General features: G+C 48.9%; 1 protein-coding gene across 3 annotated transcripts in view; it reads right to left on the reverse strand.

The window, feature by feature from the left end:
* Positions 1–176: 176 nt before the first annotated feature.
* The window catches only part of NUP188 (nucleoporin 188), a 43189-nt gene continuing 23789 nt past the window's right edge, over positions 177–19576 (reverse strand). Inside the window, exons 14-44 of one of the 3 annotated variants that reach the window (XM_016133775.2) lie at positions 19449–19568; positions 18769–18895; positions 17184–17336; positions 16874–17000; positions 16577–16664; positions 16407–16483; positions 15518–15632; positions 14077–14197; positions 13888–13954; positions 13055–13183; positions 12590–12729; positions 11690–11796; positions 10477–10683; positions 10198–10367; positions 9465–9534; positions 8976–9043; positions 8369–8564; positions 6580–6657; positions 6179–6264; positions 5777–5922; positions 5290–5471; positions 4006–4209; positions 3746–3838; positions 3180–3338; positions 2735–2872; positions 1987–2061; positions 1671–1904; positions 1415–1546; positions 1158–1231; positions 895–1024; positions 177–795 (exon numbers count right to left, since the gene is read on the reverse strand). In XM_016133775.2, the coding sequence (XP_015989261.2) occupies positions 619–795; positions 895–1024; positions 1158–1231; positions 1415–1546; positions 1671–1904; positions 1987–2061; positions 2735–2872; positions 3180–3338; positions 3746–3838; positions 4006–4209; positions 5290–5471; positions 5777–5922; positions 6179–6264; positions 6580–6657; positions 8369–8564; positions 8976–9043; positions 9465–9534; positions 10198–10367; positions 10477–10683; positions 11690–11796; positions 12590–12729; positions 13055–13183; positions 13888–13954; positions 14077–14197; positions 15518–15632; positions 16407–16483; positions 16577–16664; positions 16874–17000; positions 17184–17336; positions 18769–18895; positions 19449–19568 (3990 nt within the window). In that variant the 3' untranslated portion in view covers positions 177–618. Of the gene's footprint in view, positions 796–894; positions 1025–1157; positions 1232–1414; positions 1547–1670; positions 1905–1986; positions 2062–2187; positions 2284–2734; positions 2873–3179; positions 3339–3745; positions 3839–4005; positions 4210–5289; positions 5472–5776; positions 5923–6178; positions 6265–6579; positions 6658–8368; positions 8565–8975; positions 9044–9464; positions 9535–10197; positions 10368–10476; positions 10684–11689; positions 11797–12589; positions 12730–13054; positions 13184–13887; positions 13955–14076; positions 14198–15517; positions 15633–16406; positions 16484–16576; positions 16665–16873; positions 17001–17183; positions 17337–18768; positions 18896–19448; positions 19569–19576 lie in introns of those variants that run through there. The other 2 variants (XM_016133776.2, XM_016133779.2) reach the window with 2 other exon arrangements.

The following is a 19576-nucleotide window of genomic DNA, read 5'->3' on the forward strand; positions in this document are numbered from 1 at the left end:
AAGGGAAAATCTGAGTGCCCGCCCAGCGCACTGACGGAGGAGTGTCGGCGAGCCAGCCGCCAGTGCCTATCCCGCCCTCCCCGAACCTCTCCGCTCCCAGCCCCCAGCCCGGACTTGCTTGATGCGCTGAAGGCTCACTAGTCCTCCCTGGGCTCTGAAGGCACCTATCACACAGCTGTCTATAAACAGTATTTTAATATTTGTATAAATAGACCACAGTATTACCAAAAAACTGCAAGAACAGAGCATGGAGAACAGATTTTCAAACCCGTGCATACAGCCTCTCCTGGCGGCACGTGACATTGGCTCCCCCCGTCTCTTCTTGGGTGGGGGTCAAGTGCTCTGGGGAATGCTCGAAGGGCAGGCATACACTTCTGGGGCACTTTGAAGGTGAGGGTGTGAGCACGGCAGACTGTGGCTCCCGGCCCCTGCTGCTGACCTCTTGATCTATTACAAAAATAATGCCAGTGTGCGGGTGGTCGGAGTCGTGGCTACTCAGGAGAGGGTGACAGGAGCTGCTCTCAGTCCCAGACAGGCCCCGTCAGGCCAGCAGCGCACCCGCCGCCCAGGGCTGCTGGGCAGGCTGGTGGAGTGGCAGGCGGGCGGCGTGCCACTGCCCTATCTTTGCACATGCCGGACAAAGGCCTGCACGAGCTGGATCAGAGGCTCCTGACTCTCGGGGCTGGCCTTGGAGAGAGAGGTGGACTTGCCCTGAGGTGAAGGGAGGACACCAGCAGCGGGGGAGCTGGGGGCTCCCCTGCGGAAGTAGCGTGAGAGGCTGGAGAGCAGCGTGCTCTACGAGAGAGAGAGAGAGAAAAGCCTGAATGAGGCCCAGCGTCCCTTGCCTTAGGACTGGGACTTTCCCTCGGCCCCACGCCCTCCACGCCTCAGTACCAACTCTGAGCTGAGCTCCTGCTTCATCCGCTGTTTGTCCCGGGGGTGCACAGCCGGGTCCCTAAGGTAACGCATCGCCTGGGAGATGAGCAGGTAGAAGCAGTTCTCCATGGTAAACATCAAGAGGGACCTGGGACAGAGGAGGAGCGCACTGCTGCAGAGGGCCAAACTGCCAGGTGCCAGGTAGGCCACTGAGCCAAAAGAACAGCTGGGCCACGGCTGCCCCAAACCCAGACCGAATTCCAGAAGGAAGGCTTCCTTACTTCAGTGTTCTGGGCCCTTCTGCCTGTGTGCTGAGCCCTACAGCTTGAGTGAGGGGTTCCTTTTTCTTGTCTAGCTGGAGGAAGAGAATCAAGAGATAAAAAAAAGTCAGGTAACAGTGATAACTCCAACTTACTGAGAGGTTCTTACTTGGCAGGTCCCGCACCAGGCAGGCCCAGGCCGGGTAAATACGTCCAGGCTCACGGTCAGGAAGGGAAACGGACGCTTGGGTGGAGGGGCCAGACAGCACCCAACTTACCTCTCCAAGCATGTTTAGCGCCACATTCACTGTAGCCAGAAGGGTCCCAAAGGAGGGAGCCACTTCAGAGTCAAAGGTGGGAGTGGTGAAGCTCAAGGCAAACAGGAAGTTGTACTCGGCAAGGTCCAAGGACTGCAAGGCAAGACAAGCATTCCAGTGGCCAGCTAGGGCCCCAGAGAGCATCCAGATACAGAGCAGGGCACGGCCAAGCCTCACTGCTGGGAGGCTGGTGGCGCAGCACAGGGGGTGCTGGTACCTGATCCAGCAGGATCTGGCAGACATCCGGGGTGAAGTGGCGCAGGGCCGCCAAGGTCCTGCTGAGGATCTTGAGGAGGCCATACTGGACCATGTGCAAGGCTCGCTGTTCCGAAGCCTCTGTGTCAGCAGTGGGCTGCTTGGAGGAAGAGCATGAGGCGGCAGCAGGGACAGCTGTGGGTGGCCGTGAAACTCGAGGGGCGATAGCCGAGGGGATGCCATCCCCATTTTTGCTCTGAAGGAGACAGAAGGGAAGGTGGAGCACAGGCAGCCAGGGCGCGGCCCTCTGGGCAGCCGTGCGGGCGGGGCTTGGTTACCTGTAAGCGGTGCTGGAGCATCGCACGGCTGTGCAGAAGGGAGGCACAGGCCTGACACAAGTAGCCCAGGTTTACCTGCAGCAAACATGGGAGGGGCAAGGGGTTCTCTTGGCGGCAGCCCCAGCCAACTGACTAGACCAACCGCAGGTCTCTACAGAATCTCACCACGCTCTGGGACTCGGAAGCGCGGCTCATGCTCACCTCCGCACCGTCTGGCTGAAAACCTTCCAGCCGCTAAGTACGCTCAACTGCACACTCTGGGTCCACAGATGGCTGGGCTGCTTCCCTGGGACCTAACTAAAGGCCCGACACCGTGTAAGTCCTCAGTAAATAAACAGCGTAGGGATTATTTCCCCATCGCACAGAAGAAAAAGGCTTAAAGAGGTGAAGTGACTTGGCTAAGGTCACACACCAGCAAAGGCAGACACTTGTCTGACTCCAGAGCCTATGTCCTTTACCTGCCCTGCTCTCTGACTGGTTCCCAGCTTCAGACCTGTTCCTAAGGGAATAGGAACCACGGTCTGACCCATAAAGCCCAGATTCTCAACCTACAAGGCTGCCCTATGCTAAGGAGGGAGCCGGCTAGTTCCAGAGGAAGCACCGTGAAACCAAACCCAATGCTCCCTAAGCAGAAGCCCACATTCCAAGAATAGGCATGTGATCACTGAAGGTGGCCTGGCAGTCCCCACCACACCCTGTCCCCAAGCATTTCCCCAGATCCCTCCAAGCAACATATCCAAGGCCCCACCTGGACATCCCGCATGAGCTGAGGCAAGTGGAAGTGCCACTCCTTCATGAAGCTGGACAGCTGCAGAATGAAGCCCACGGTGTGGTCCGCCTCCTCCAGGCATGCCAGACTCTGCACCGTCCTCACTGCATTGAGGCACTGGGAGGGGACAGAAGGACAGGACAGGGTGACACGGGAACCTGACGCATCTGCTCCTGCCCTCCTGTGGGGAGGACAAGTTCTGGGCCCACAAATGCTGAGATGGTGACACATGGGTGGTTTGGTGTCCTGACAGGGCTTCTGTCCGCTGATCTCACCCCGCAGCCGCACAGGCTGGCTGGCCAGCAGGGTTCCTGCTAAGACCTTAGAAATGCGGACACTGAGACCCTTCAACTACCAAGCCCCGCACCGGAATGGCCCAGACCCCATAACCAGAGCCCCACCCCAGATGCCAGCAGCCCCTCACCTGTAAGGTCCGCTCCTGGTGGACACCAACGAAGTCCAGGGCCTCGGTCAGGAAGTTGTAGCGTAGAGTTTTGAGGAGCCGCTCCATCAAAGACATGGACAGGCGATAGACCCCCGGCCAAGAGGGGGCATCCAGGGACTTGCGAGAGGTGGTAGATGTCTAAGACACAAATGACGGACAAAATCTGGACACGGCGCCAAGGAACCTGGCTGACAGGTAGAGCAGGGCCACCTTGCAGCACAGCAATTAAGACAGCCTGGCCGCCCGCAGGAGAAAACCTCCTGGAGTGGGCATGGTCACATCTGGCAACCAGCAGGACCAGAGAGAGTCTGAGGCCAGCAATGACGAGGAAAGAGCACTAGACGAGACACATGAATCCTGAGCTCTAGACTCAGGTCTGCACCAACTAGCTGTGTGAGTTTCTCCTGCTGGAGGTCAGCGTGGGGCGGTGCAGTATAAAAGCCACTAAAAGCAGCTACTGGGGCAAGCGGGGGGGCGGGCATGCGCTTTCCCACTGAAGTGCAGTCTGGCCAGTCCAGGCCTCCTGGCAGGCCAGTGATGCTCACCTGCACCATCCCGTTGGTGCTGAGCTGGTACACACTCAGGAGGGGCAAACAGATGCTCTGGGTGATGCCAGCTCCAGCCACTGCTGTGGCTCCCTAGGAAGGGAAGATGCGTAATGAGATGGAACCCGTCCCTGCTGCCAGCCACCTGGGGGCAGATGGGGCTCTCGGCGTAGACCAGAGCTGATGGAGAACCACAGGCAGTGCCAGACCCACCCAGCACAAGCAGGGTGGCACCCTCCTGCCTTCGGCTTGCCACCTACCTGCTGAGTGCGAGCCAGGGTGAGGAGCAGGTGCAGCGCTGCCTCGGTGAAATGCAGGTTCTGCTTCATGCGAAGGCTCACCTCCAGCGTGGTGAAGAGGGTCGGCAGGATGGGGAGCCTGCGGGTCACCTGCAGCCACGAGTCACCATCCTCATCCACCTCGCACAGCTCCTTTGCCAGGTGCAGGCCCAGGACACACACCTGCTGGGGCCAGAAGCAAAGATGGATAGAAGGGAAGAAAGAGGACGGCCAGCCCTAGACTGGCTGCCCGAGACCTCCCTTGGTCATACACACGGCCAAGTGAGTGGGACTGAAACAGGACGCAAGACCCTCCCAAGCTGCTCTGCTCTCGCACCCACCTCTTGGGGATCGACAACTCCACCCACGCTAAGGAGCCACCCTCACACTGACAGGGCTGCCTCTGACTCTTCCCCTCACCATCACCCAAACTGCCATCGAGCTACGTCAGTGCCACTTCCTGTCCCACATCTGGTCATGCCACTCAGCTCTGCCATGGCATGGAGTCGGCGACCCCCAACTTCTGCCCCACTGCAGTCGCCACCTGAGTGGTGCTTCCTCATCCCCTCTGGATTCTCTCCAATCGAGTCTGTATACCAGTGGCTTTTCAAACATTTGTGACCACAACCCACAGTAAAAAATACTTCACGTTGTGCCCCAGTATATACATATATTTTCACTGAACGGTACCCACCCTTACATCTTGTAAAACATGTTGATATTTTCATTATTTTATTCTACTTAAAAAAAAAAGTGAGTTGTAGCCAAATGAACTCATTTCAAGACCTATATGACACACAGTTTGAAAAACACTATTCTATACTGCATCCAGAATAATCTTTCTAGAGTACACATCTGATCATTTCTCTCTCTTGCTTAAAAGCCTGAAATCGCGTCCTATTTCATTTAGGATCCAGATCAAAAACGCCAACAAGGCTGCTGGTCTCCTAGCCCCCAGCTCTCCAGACCTCACTTCATCTCTGCTCAGCCCAGCCTGCTCTAGGTCACTGAATCCCTAGACTGAGAACCCTACATTGTTTATTCTCCCTGCACTTCTCCCCTGCGGGGCTTGCCACAATGGGATTCTAAAACTTCTCTGCATAGTCTGAAATTTATTAACTTTCTCCACCAGGCCGAGAACTCTCTAAGTGCAGTGGCTGTCTTGTTCACTAATCATCCTCAGGGCCTGATACAGAACAGGCAGGAAGTTCACATTTGTTGGATCTATGTGGGAAGGACAGACAGCTTCCCAGGGCGCGCCCTCACCCCATCACGCTGGTCCTTGTGCCGGGGCCGTGAGCAGTCGTCAGTCTCCATGCTGTCTTTGTCCTCCGTGGCACTACCTGATGCCAGACTGTGGCGGGTCTGGTCAAAGAGCGCAATCACCTCTTCTTGGAGGGTTTCACAGACATTCAGCACCAGCTGAGAGTACTGGGGGATGTCACTCACTGCAGAGCAGACAAGGAGGGAACACTGTCACAGTCGCCATGCCACTTCTCACTGCATGCCAAGGTTTCCTTCCCAGGCAGGCAGCTGGGAATGTAGCATGGTACTAAGAGGGAGAGTATCTAGCCCACGGAAGGGGAGGAGAAACAAGTGAGGAAGAAACAGTTTTCCTAAGGACCGGAGTTCTGAGACTGAAAACTCAACCCCTACCGGAGCTGCCTTTGGCTCTGTGCTGGAGGAAGCCACGCCTGGCCTGGCTGCCGGCAGGGGCAAGAGACCACTATTCGCGCTCCACTCTGCTCCTCACCTCTCATCTCCTTCATCTGCAGCACGGTGATGAACGCTGAGAACACCTTGGCCTTGGTCTTCTCCATGAGTTGCCGGTCTGCCTGCAGCACTCCCTCCAGGATCTCTGTCAAGGGTCCGAGAATCTCATCCACAGGACTTAACTCTCTAGAAACAATAGGGGGTGGAGAGGAAAGAGAGAACACAGCTCACAGAAAGGCCACAAACTGCCCTGGCTCCATCTCAGGATGCCCACCAGGCAGCCAGCCTGACATCCCGTTTGCTCTGTCAGTCCCGTTCCATGATGGAAAGCTAGCCTATTTCACACTCCCCTTTGGGAAGGCAAAGGGTCAGTAAAAAGGATCGAGCAGGCCCCAGTGAGGCAGGCCTAGCCGCGGGCTGCCTCTCCTGGCACAGCGCTCACCTCTTCCACTGCCGCAGGAGGATAAGCAGCAGAGTGCACATCATGGAGCCGAGGCGGAGGCAGTTCACTGAGGCTGGGACTAGGAGCTGAAGTGAGAGAGCAGACCAGTTAGAAGTCAGGCTCCAGTGAGCTAGTGCGAGCAGATTCCAGCTCCATCCGTGGGCGCCTCCCGGCCTCATGCCTTTCTCTCCTAGCAGTAACCAACAGGGATGCGGCACAGCGAGAGGCCAGGGGCTGGCACGGCAGCGGCAGCCCTCTGCCTCCCCACTGCAGCCGCAGGCGTCCCAGGCCGACTGAGCCCTTTAACCTCACCACTTGTGTGACTGCAGACTCGTGAGCTGCTATTTGACCTCAGAGACCTTCTCCTAGGGAGGAATGGGAAATCTCCCAGACACACTTACTAACGCTTTGGTCCCATCAAGCGCATCAAGGAAGAGCTGGCGACGCACAGCAACGTCAGTCAGGTGCATTATCTCTGCCTGCAAAGGAACAAAAAAGTGTCAGCTGGGAAAACTCCTCAGACTTTAGAAGCCAAGAAACGTGGGGTCCTCTGCCAGGCAATTAGTCATTGTCTCTCTCATTAAAATGGGGCTCAATGGTCCTGCTGTCTGTCTACCCTTAGACATGGTCGGAATCAAGCTCGGATTCCCCTCCTGCTCCTAGGAGGGCCTTCCTTTGCTCGGACTCTTCGAAGGCTCCCAGTGCACTGGAAATACAAACTCAGCGAGACCTGGGAGGCCCCACAGGACCAGCGCCCACTGATCTGGGTATCACAGCCACTTGTGCTTCACTCTATTGCAGCCCTATCGGCCTCCTTCCTCCCCCTTGAACATGCCAAGCCATTTCCCGCTCTGGACTTGTGTCCATCTGCCTGGACTACTGTCTTCCACAGGCTCTCTACTTGCAAGGCTCTTACACTCGTGCAGGTCTGTGTGGACATCACCTCCTCAGAGAGGGCCTCCTTGACTATTCCCATCCTACTTTAGCATTTGCTACCGTAGCCCCCTGATTATTTCCTTCATAGTGAATTATCACAAACTGAAACTATATTTTTCTGTGAGTTTGTTGACAATGTGCCTCCCTCTCAGACCTCTCTCCACGAGGTCAAAGACCTTATGTGCCTTGTTCACTGCTACAGCCCTGGTGCCTGACAAACAGTAAGCATTCCATTAATACCTGTTATATGAATGAATGAGTAAGTGAATGATCGAATAAGTGAATGATCAACTTCCTGGACTTCTTAGGGGGTAAAGAGCGTGATGAGATTTTCAAGACTAATTCAAGAACTAAAGCTTTGCTAAGGCCTTAAATGCGCGTAACACACAGGTTATTCCTGGGGGAAAATTAATGATTCCACGAAGACAGCTGAGCCTTTGGTGTGTCTCCAGACTCGGGGCTCCATAACTGCTGTGCCACAGCAAAGCCCCAAGGTTGTGGGGAGTCTGGCACTAGGGGACAAGTCACAGAAGATACAGGAGTATGCTTGGAACAAGGGGCATCTATTGAGCTGAATTTATTAATGAAGTAAAGATAGTAATATGGATTCCCCAGAGAAAGAGCAGTTCAATACCTACTCCCTACTATATAGCATGATGGTGTCAAGCCGCTCACACACACAAAAAAAACGCTAAGGATAAATATACGCTCTCCTCAAATGTTAACTCTCTCACTAAAAACCATCTCTCAGTAGGCAAACAGTACAGAAACAGCCTCTGCTCTTTTTCTAAGACCAGGAAATGCAGTTTCTAGAACCAGGGAAAACAAACTGCTCTCCAGAGAGGGTGCTGCTGCAGCTGCTACAGCTACCTGCTGACTACTCAACAAATATTTACCTAGCGCCACATGGCACAGCACAAGACAGTAATTAATGCACGTGCGTGAGGAGGAGAGGACAGGAAGGAGTCCCTAGGACTTACCCAAGGCTGCAAAGGTAGTTACCAGAGCCTTTCATGAGTGTCTGAAGGGATTTCAAATTAACTTCTCTGCACCTTTCTTAAGGGTCTCTTGATGGACCCAACACCCTCTAATACTTCATATTAGCCCCCATCTCTTGACCAGAACCTGGTACATTTTAGCTCTCAGGGAAAAAATCCTGACCCATTCTTTGTCCCCAGGGGCTGCACGTGCTAGGCACCCCAGCACAACACTGCTGGGAAAGCAAAGTGAAAACTCGCCCCAGGAGGTTCGTACATGACTCGTGGCAATGATGAGAAGCATCCTCCAGGCGGAGACCAGCATCTGATATTCCACCCAGGCGGTGCAGCTGCTGCCCTCTGTGTCAGCCGTGTGCACTGCCAAGGACTTCACATACCCTGACCAGTAGGCAAAGCGTTTCTCACTGGAAAATTTCTTGAGTGTATCCTTTAATGACTGGTCTAGTGAGCCCCTAGGGAGTCAAGAAAAAACAAAACCTACCGTTAGGCTTTGAAAGCAATGGGAATGTGATGGGCACAGACCCTTGTTGAGGCAGAGAAAGCAACCTCACATGGGCTTAAAGGCAGCTGGCTCCGGATCCCTCCAATGTGTGGGGCTCACACTTCTCACTCAACATAATGGGTTAGGCTGAGGCCTTTTCCAGGATTCCTTCTCCACAAAATCCCGAGCACATGGAGTCTGCACCACAATAACTCTTTCTGACCATCATAAATGCATCAGTGGAGTGGCCCTCCATAAATGGCCCCAAAGCAGCTCTCTCCTCTGCCTGGGCTTATATACAGCCATGCACCCAGTGTAGGCCACCATGGTCCCTCCCGCCGCCATACATTTTACTACAATCTCAAAAGGGGAAAGGACTCACTTAACTACATAGTATATCTCCAAGCAAATTATCTTCATGATTAGGGCACAGGTCTCCAGGATGCTGGGCTGTAGAGGGGAGAGCAGAGCAGAGAGCAGTCGGGGGAGAGCCTCTCCCATGGTGTCTCCCAAAAAGAACAGAGCAGGGACCCGACACTTAGAGAACGAAAGGGCACATTCGCTATCGAATGTGAATGGGCATCTGACTTGCAAGGGCAGAAGCTTCGGGTCCACAGTGTCCCCGAGTCAGCGAAGCAGACCACAGGGCCTTCTCCTACGGGGCGTGCCGCTTTCCTTCCCAAAGCAGGACGCCAAAGGGAGAGGAAGCTAGCACTTCTCAGAGAGAGGAGTTTCTAGTGAAGAGAACATTCTAGTTAGGGAAGGGACCATTTTCTACAGCTCAGTCTCACAGCCCAGTTTTTCCTCCCAAGGACTTTCAGTCACTGTCCCCAACCTTCACCTCCCTCCACTCCCACGACACACAGCTTACCTCAGATGTTTCTGAGGGAGGAGAAAGAGTCCCGAACAGTGGGCTGGTTAAATTCTCCCAAAACTTGGGTCTAAAAAGAAAACACATGCTGTCCATCATGCTTTCTCTCTCAGAGTCCTTTCTCCTGTCTCCACCTTTGTAGCGGTTACTTCTCCCAACCCTGGCATGTGTCTCAAAGTCACTTGTCTTACAGAAGTGTAAAAGCTTCCACAGATAAAATTATGTTTTCCTCTTAAGAAACACAACTGTATGACATAGCACTGACCAATAAAAACTCTCACGGTTCACTCCACTGTACGTTTCCAACAGCCTCATAAAGAGAGTGTGGAGGGAAAGAAGGATGCAGACTGCCCTATTTAGCCTTTTTGAAGTTTCTTTCCTTTGTGAACACAGTCTAAAACAACAGGCTATTTCATTCAGTTCGTAGGCTTGAGCAAGCCACACTCATCCGAATCTACTGTTTCTAAAGAGCAATGGGTTTTAGGAGTTGGCAGAAGGCAGGGATACAAAAGGCAGGAACTCTAAAATAAATACATCTTTACCCTAGAGTAAAGATGACACCTGCTGGAGGCAGCATTAAAAAGAGAACAACCGAGTGAAACTCCCGCTGGCTGACCCAGGTGCTAAGCACTTCCTGTGCATAGGCTCAGGGATCTGGCACAACAAACCTCTGAGGTAGGAACTACTGTTACCCCATCTCACAGACAAGGACCCACCCTCCAGAGTCACTTACTTGGTCCTGAGGACCAGCATGGCACTGTCCCGCCGGTCCTGCCACAGGGCGTGCAGAAAGGCAATGGCTGCCCGGTGCAGCAGGGGCGGACACCAGTAGCGATCCTGCTGCTGAGAATCGATCAGCTCCAGCACCACGTGGAGACAGCTCCATACCCCAAGGCTGAATTCCTGCAAGAGGGTGAGAGCCACTGTTGCTGCCAGCAACGACACATGCACAGAGCCCAGCCCCCACCTCCCAGGGAGCCATCTCCCTGCTCTGTCCCAGGTGCGGGCTCACCTTGGAGCCATCACTGCCATCCTTCACCTCTAGATTCAGAAACAGTTCAATGAGGCCCGGCTGAGTCTCTACTGCGACTGTGAGGAATTCCAGGATCATGACTTTGATGCGCATGTCCTCAATCTTGCTCTGCAGTCTGGTCAGGAAGGCATCGCGAATGGCGGCCGCGTCATTGCCCAGGCAGGCATACACTGACATGGGGGCCACCTGGTGGAGACCAGGACACACAGGCTCAGAGCACTACTTCTAAAAAACCAACACGCTCCCTGCAGAAGAGTGCCGTAGAATGCTTAGAAAGCGGGCAGAAAGGGAAACATCCAGACAGCTCTGGGTCCAAAGGGACATCACCCCAAACCATAGCATGAGGTGTCCAACAATTCACAGAAACAGTAATCAATGTAGGAAGATGTGCAACCTCTCTCGAGATTCGATAAATGCAAAGTAAAAAATGAGGTCATATGGATTTGCCTCAGTATCAAAGATTAAAAAACTGCTGAAGCCACCTGTGGCAAGAACACAAGACCTGGTGTTCAGAGTATAAACTGTTACAGTCCTTTTTGGGGGACAATCTGGAAATGTCTAATAAAAATTTAAATGTTCGCTGACATCTATCTAATTTGTAGGAACTGTAAACAAGTTTACAGAGTTCTAGGGGTAATAACATTCGCTGCAGCGCTGTTCACAATAGCGAGAGAGAAACTAGACCACGTAAATCAGGGAACAGCCACTGTATGGTATGCCATACAAGCATTTAAGATAATTGAGTAGCTCCAAATGTGCCCACATGAAAAGACTGCAAAATATGGTGTTAAGTGAAGAAAGATAATCATAAAATAGTATGTATAGTGGAATTCTACTTCTCTAAAGAGCAAAAGCACACACCCAAACACCCTTTACTATATAAGCACAGATAAAAATCTGGACCAATGTGTACCGACCTGCTCACAAGGATTCTTGGATCATACAGAAACTTAATTTTCTATGTTACGTTTATCTGTAATGTTTAAATAAATATTTTTAAATGAATATGTGTGTCTGCTGTAATCAGGAAAATAACCCTCATAAAACACTATTTGTACGTGTTTATGTGTATGGCTGTGACACTTAGAAGTCAGAGGAGTCTAAGTCAGCAACTTCTCTTGGGAGAAGGCAAGAGTAGTCACAAGCACCAAGCCAGCTGTCTAGAGCTTCGGCTGGTTAAGCTGGATCCTACCGTGGCCAGACGCTTCAGCAGCTGGATGGCAAGCCGTGGCAGAGCAGGGTCATGTTTATGGTAGATGTACTTGGCAAGAACAGCAATGAGGTTGTTTCCATGGGCACCTGAAGAAGCACAGGAAATAGTTTAGATACCAAGCGTGCCTGATCCGAGCTCTTAAGAGAGGCTGCTGATATACAAAAGGGAATGTACCCTCAAGCACTTAGAGGGCCAGAGCAAATCTGGGTGGCCATGTCATTCTCTTTTTTCAGTAGCCAAGGAGATAGGTAGGATTTGGGAGTAAACAGCTCAATCCAATTCATTAAGAGCAGAAAGAAACACATTTTGAAGAGAATAGGTAGTCTTTATCAAGTAGGTTAGAAAAAGACATCACACTGCAGCATTGCACTAAAATGCAAAATCATAAAAATCCCAAAATACATCCAGAATATGTCTTAGACATTATCCAAACAACTACCTGAAAATGAAGAAACCCAAGAATAGTAAACGAATAGTTTAAGATCAAAGAGTAATAAGTCAAAATTAAACAGGAACTTTTATGTTTTACATGTGGTTTCTAAGGTAGATACTACTATAATTCCCATTTTATAGAAGAGAAACCTGAGACAAAGCTATTAACAATGTGCCTAATGTCACAAAGCTGACTGGAGTCAAAATCTGACCCAAGTTAGTATGGCTTTGAACATGCGTCCTTAACTATTATTCTGTCATCAGTAGGAGGCAGAAATGAAGTATGATCCAGTTCTCCTGCTTCTAAGTCCAGGGTGGAAGCTGGTAATCATTCTTAAATTTCCTCAAGGAGTTAATCAGAAAATATTGCTGACACCTAAAAACACAGCCTGGAATAAATATGTACTTAAGGGCAGAAACGTTGCTGACTGGAAGAGAAATAGATACCATGTTGTGTGAGAGCCTGTTCCAGGGGAGACACCACGTTAGAAGGAGGTTTCAGCCGAATGACATTGTTGGAGACGGAGAACGCCAGCTTCACTGTCTTGATCAGCAGCGGACCCTGCCCCTGGCCCTCTGCTCCGTCACTACGGTGCCAAATGGAAACGAGAGTTGATTCGGACAACATGACTTCACTTGTAACATATGCACTCTCATAAATTAGATTCCAACAATCATCCTAGAGTTCAATAGTTTCCATTAGAGGCTCCAGTCCAAACCAGGAAAGAGGAGGAGCAATGAACTCCGTCTGCTATGGGCCAGTCTATACAGCACCACTAGGATACACAAAGGCTACGTCCTAGAGGTACAAGGGTGTCCTTACGAAGCTACTGCAAGCTAACTTAAATTGGAGTTCTTAGAACCTGCAGTTAAAATGACGATAAAAAGAGGAAGATGGAGAAGGAGTCCCACCTGCGGGGCTGAGCAGCCATCACCATGTCGATGGTGTCCACACCAATGCCCATGATATTGATAACTGTCTGTCCTGCTTCTGTATAGGCCAGGCTGCAGATGCACAGAGACTGCAGGCTGGGGGTGTGGCTGGAAAACAGACACATTCTGAATGACCAGGGAGCCACCAAGCTTATTACAGGAAGGAAAGGGCACTGTCCAAACCTAACTAACTGCATGTCAGTGACGCAGATCAGCTCTCTGCTAGAAGATGGTGCTCTGATCACTCTCCTTAAATAGACTCAATCGTAAAGATCACCCTGAGAAATTAGCTAAATGTCCATCAACTAACAGATGTTTACTGAAATGAGTTATGATTAATCTATACGATGGACCATACAGAACCATTAAAACAAGCTAGGTCTATCTGTAGTGGCATGGAAATAAAGTTAAAGAGCAATTAGTAAGCAGAAGAAAAAACCAAAAAGAATACATACTAACTTGCTCACAGTCACTTCTGGAAAACAAGTTTATGAAGGGCATTTTGCATAGACTATTTTCCAGTGAACATACATAATTTTTATAAAGATCATACAAAATGGAGTGTGTGTGTGTGTGTGTACACACAACAATCTCATTGGGACTAACCTAATTCCTACTTCATTTGCTCTTCTTTTTCCACAGAGAAAAAAGACAAACAGTCCAGTGGAAAGCAACTCAGAACCTCAAGAACACTGAGCTCTGGGCTCAACCTCTGGAGGGATGAGATGGCTCTACATAGCAGAAACCCAGGTCTTCCCTCGGTGAGTGGCGGCATCCAGGAACACCAAGCACTAGCAATCGCCCCCTCATACCTGCTGTGCAGGTCTGTCTCATGGCACAAGTTCAGTATCGCATGAATCAGCTCCAGGATCAGGCAACCTGAACTCCGGAAAAGACATGGAATAATGTGGCCTTGTGTGATGACCTTCACCCCAAGAAAGGGAGAGGAAACTCTCCAGGGAACCAGCAACTCCTCAGACCATCCCTGCCATGCTCCTTACCAATCTGTTCTCTCACACCGTGGGAGGTGTAGCGCCACTTGTGGTAGCTGGGAAGCATCTCCTTCATCACAAACATGACACAGGGCGCCAGCCCCTGGCTCTGGGTACTACCAAGCTGGCCCTACAAGAAACCGTGCTGTGAGGGCTTATGTCATGTAAGGAAAAGTCACTCAGTCATCAGAGATTTAACTTCAAAACCATCGGTCCCAAGGAAATCTGGGCAAACCGGAGCCATCGGTAAAAAAAAGAGACATCAGAACACTCTTCAACTGAGCCCAAGTTGTGGGTTTCTCTGGAATAAAGAACTAAAAAGACTATGAGACACTGTCACGAAAGGCACCTACATGAGGGAGAGGGATAGAGGCTAAATCTGGTCAGAAGGGAGGTACTTTAAACATAAGGATATAGGACTGTTGATGACAAAGAATGCCAGTTTGAGTGTCGTTGTCACCAACCATCCCCCTGACCTCTACCATCCATCACTGGAATGTCGGAAAGGAGATCTGATACTCAAAATCCTCTGTCCTAATATTACTTGTTAACATCGATATCTTCATTTTTAAAATGGGGATTACTTATTTATATATAAACATCTTTATAAAGCAGCAGTCCCCAACCTTTTTGGCACCAGGGACTGGTGCTCCTATGATAATCTAACACCCGGTGATCTGAACTGAAGCTGAGGCAGCGATGCTAGTGCTGGGGAGCGGCTGCAAATGCAGATGACGCTTCACTCACTCACTCGCCGCTCACCTCCCACTGTGCGGCCTGGTTCCTAACAGGCTACAGATCGGTACAGGTCCGCGGGCCAGGGGGTTGGTGACCCCTGCTATAAACAACTGTTCAAGCCTTTACTGATTCCTATAGGCAGAAGTGTGCCAAGTGCTTTTCACATGTAGCCCTCACAACAACTCCACAAAGTAAAGACCACCGATCATTCCTATTTTACAGAGGTTCTGAGAAATTATATACTTGCCCAATGTCATGCAGCGAGTAAGTGGTCAACCTGACATATAAACTTTATTCTGACTCCAAAATCCATTATACATCAGTATTTTTCAAACTGAGTCATGACTCATTAGTGGATTGTGAGATCAGCTTATTGGAAAATATCAAAGTGCATCTTGCATAGTAAGAGTAGTGTCATGTTGTGAAACTTTGCCTCAGGAGTATATGTAGACACACGGATATACTAAAATGTCATATAAAATGTACACGTTACTTTGGGCTGCAGTCAAAATAGCTTGACGGTCTGTGTATTATATACCATACTGCCTATGAATTTTACATAAACACAGATCAAGCCATACGATAGAATCTGGCACACACAAACTGCTACCATCATAACTTCGGGACAACCGCTCTGCCTGCAGACAAGACGGCAACAACAGCATAGTAGCAGGGAGACCACTTTAGCTGATTCTATCTGACCAGATTTTACCTTGACGAGAGTGGTGATCAAGCGCAAGAAGGCAACAGTGACCCCATACTCGCCCTGGGGCTGTTCACTATTCATCAAGAGGTTTCCGTACCCTCCAGCATTCATCCCCTCCGCACTGGGAAAAGAGGGAGAAGCAGAGGGGAAAAAATGATGGGGCAATTTCAAGGTTTCAAGAAATTATAATTAAAGAACATTCTTATAATTGTCTAAATGGCTTAAGTATAAAATAAGAAAGCTCTGCAAAGGAATTAATCAAATTTAGGTAATTTTATACCCAGGGTAAACATTAAGGTCATGTTTTACTGATATACAACCTCAAGAGGTTTAAAGTAAAAAATCAAATAAATACACATCAGGCAAATATCATTATCTTACAAGGAAGAGAGAGAGGAAAGAGAGAATGTTCAGGTAGTAAGATGGAGCTGTGCATTAAATACTGGTCTAGCAAGAACTCAAGTAGCCAAGGAAACGAGGAAAAGTATACAATGATTCTGGTTTAAGAAAGGGAAGCTAAGTTTCTGGATCCAGGCACCTTTAGATTCTCTAGACTATAAAGTGAATTCCCATGTGTACCTACAGTGGTTGCTACTGGATGAGAAATCTCAATCTCTCTCTCCCTCCCTCCTCCCGATGCCCCCTCCCCTGCCCCCCCCCCCGGCTTTAAACACTGTGAACCATAGGTGCTGGCCTCAGAGGAAAGCAACCTCTGTGCCCCAAAGTCACCACTGTCTCCTTTGCCTTGTCCTTACTCATCTGTATTTGTAGTCAAAGGGCTTAACAGCCAAGGGGCAGAGTTAAATGAGCACAGAGAAGCTTCTTTAAAACTAGACTCAAAATGTGTATGACACTCCCGAGGAATATACTCTGCCCACCCGAAGACTGGGCTCACCTAATCATCTGACTCATGCTGGAGACCTGGTGGGCCACAAATGGTAAAAAACCTGTGTGACGAAGATCAGTCCAGACCTGAGAAGAGAAAAATAAGAGTCAAATGTCTACGTCCTCAGGTATAAACCAAGTGCAACAATTTCTGACTGTTCAGAAGACTTGGTGTCTCACCTTTGCTGGATTCCGTGCAGCCAAAACAGTCAAGCAATTGACACAAGAAGCAATGACATCCACAGGAGGGGAGATCACTGTCGTTAACCTGGTTGGAGAACAGTGCCCTAAACTTAGTAAAATGAATGATATGACTTGTTCCATTGCAAGTATTTTCCAGTTCTCTCTTTCAGAGTCTCTCCTCTCAGCAGGGATGTTAAAACAGAAAAGCCCTCAGCTGGGGACATGTATCACACCAGGGCTTGCCACAGAACATGTGTGGACTTGAACTCTGCGAGTATGTGACCAGACACTCACCGCTGCAACAGCATGTAGATGCGGGATGTGATGGGTAGAAGACAGTCTGCTATTGACAGATCTGTACTGATGACCTTATGGACCAGATCGATGATGGGTTTGACGCGCTGGCAGTGCTGAATCACATCTGAGAAGAAAGAAAGCCTGTGACTTCATGGAAAACAATTCCTTTAAGATCACTGAATAGTCTCTGAGACCTTGATGAACAAATTACAAGAATCGCAATCTAGATGGTTCTGAATTTTATTTTGAAATCCTCTAAGCATGTCCACTTTTCCACCCCCAGTGCTGTCTCCCTCACTGCCCTCACCTGCAGTGGAAACAACATGAAGCAGCATTTCGATCTCACAGGTAAAGAGGGTCCAGCTGCTGTAGGAATATTCCCAGCGTACCAGGTAAGCTCTATCGTCCAGCATTACTTGGCCCACAGTGCCCTGAGGTATGCGAAGGTTGGTCTGACCTCCTAAGAAAGGGACAAAGAAAAATCAGTCTAGTTATCTGAGGACACGACAGCAAGAGGTGACTTCCATACTGACACTAACATTTAATCACATGGAGATACACAGGCTCTCTTCCTAATATCTAACATTGCTTTTTCCATTAAAAAGCAAAATAAATAAATAAATAAACACCCTCTCTTGTTACTGGGTGAAGTGAGTCTTTCCATGTTCCTGAAAACAGCTGAGTGCAGAGTGGTTTCTCATTTAGCCGAGGACTACAGGAAGACCACCTCATGGGGCTATGAGTGCCTAGGCACCGGATAAGTCAGTGGTGATGACAGGATTAGAGGAGTAAAGCTGTGTCTTCTGTATTTTGCCTTTTGAACACATGGATACACATGAGCTTACAAATATTAACTAATCACTCTTACACACTGCCAACAGGAAAATAAACTGCTATAACTTTTTTCTACGATTTGGCACTATCTGTTCAAAACTTTTAAATTATTTATTTTTAAAAATTGTGGTAAACATACAGTCCATTGGCATTATATACAGACATGTTGCTGTGCAACTATCATCGCCATCCACCTAAAGAGCTTTTACCATCTTGCAAAACTGACACCCTACGCAGTACCCGAAACCCCCCATTCTCCCACCCCTTGGCCCTGTCTGCTTTCTGTATCTGCATCTGACTGCCCTAAGTACCTCACATGGCTGGAATCATACAGTGTGTCCTTTTGTCACTGTCTTATTTCACTCGGCATGTCTTCTACTTCACCCATGTTATAGAGCATGTGTCAGAATTCCCTTTCTTTTTAAGGTGAATAGTAATAGATGGAATGAACATATATTTATTTGAAATTTTTATTTTTATTAAAATTCCCTCTTACCCAACAATCCCACTTTGGGGATTCCATGTACAAAAGTACCAGTACATAAAAGCATATGTACCAAATGCCGCACTGTTTACAGTGGCAAAAGCCTGATACAGCTTAAACACCCTTTAGAAGGAGAAAAGTAAAAAATTATGGAACACCAACAATAATTATGCAGTTACTAAAAGAATGAGTCAGATTCATATGTAATAAAAGCATCTTATAGAATGAATTTTTGAGCATATACAGAAATGTGTATAAGGACACACATCAAACTCCTAACATTAACTAGCTAACGGAGACATGTTTGAGGAAACAGTAACTTTTTAAATGTATCTCTGCAGTTTCCCTTGTTACAGTGAACATACATTATTTTTTAAATAAAGAAATCTAATGATTAAAAAAATGAGAAACTGATTAATATTTATCAAAAAATCAATAAGTACAGCAGAAAGAAGGAAGAGCTTTAAAGGCACCTTGCGTGAAATAACTAAAACAGCAGTGAGGTCTAAACAGATGAGGTCTAAATAGAGGCCAGTGGCAAAAAGGCTAATGACACAGGGTCTCTTTATCTTACCAAGGGGGTAAAGGAGTTTGGGCGTTTGCCTCCGCCAGAGAGTTCCATCTTCGTGGGAGATCACATCATGGGGCTTGTGCTTATAAAGTTCATTGTAGAAAGACATCTTATCCAAGAAACTATACACCTGCCATCATGCAGAAAAAAAAATCCAGGCACACATTTACCTAAGGGATGTGTAAGGGGCTCCACATCTGCCTTTCTGCTTTTAGCCTACTGTGTATGTGCCGACTCTAGAGCTTCTTACAAACTCACCACTGTGACTCTTCCTGGAATCACCTCTGCTCTCCTTGCCAAATCTTCACCATTCTTAAGACCCACTCAAGGACTCCCATGCTCCAGACAGCTGCGTCTCCTGAACACTACGGCCTTTACTACTCAAATGACATTTACTATAAACCACCTGGCTTTATTACTTATTTCTTATCTCTATGCTTCTCTTCCAATTAGATATTAAGGAACTAAAAGGTTTTGTCTTATATTCTCTTATTCCCGCAGTATCTACAATAGGTACTTAATAAAAACATGTTTATTTAATTTTAGAGAATTGAGGCATGATCATTGTTCATTCAACTTCAGACTAATTCTTGCCATGGCAGTGGAATGTCGATGTGGAAAGCAGAAAGGTCTCCTAAAACAGTATCTCTCACTGTCTTCAGGCATCCAACTAAAGAACCCACCTTTTTGGCAGTAGACTTCCCTGACACGAGGGCTCGCAGCAATTGCAGGAGTGGGGACAGGAGATGGGGGAACATTCCACATACGCTGTCCAGAATGATCCCAAGGCCAGAGGTCGGTTCCTGCGGTA

This window comes from Rousettus aegyptiacus, unplaced genomic scaffold (assembly GCF_014176215.1).
Source record: "Rousettus aegyptiacus isolate mRouAeg1 unplaced genomic scaffold, mRouAeg1.p scaffold_m13_p_3, whole genome shotgun sequence".
In the NCBI taxonomy this organism is placed as follows: domain Eukaryota; kingdom Metazoa; phylum Chordata; class Mammalia; order Chiroptera; family Pteropodidae; genus Rousettus; species Rousettus aegyptiacus.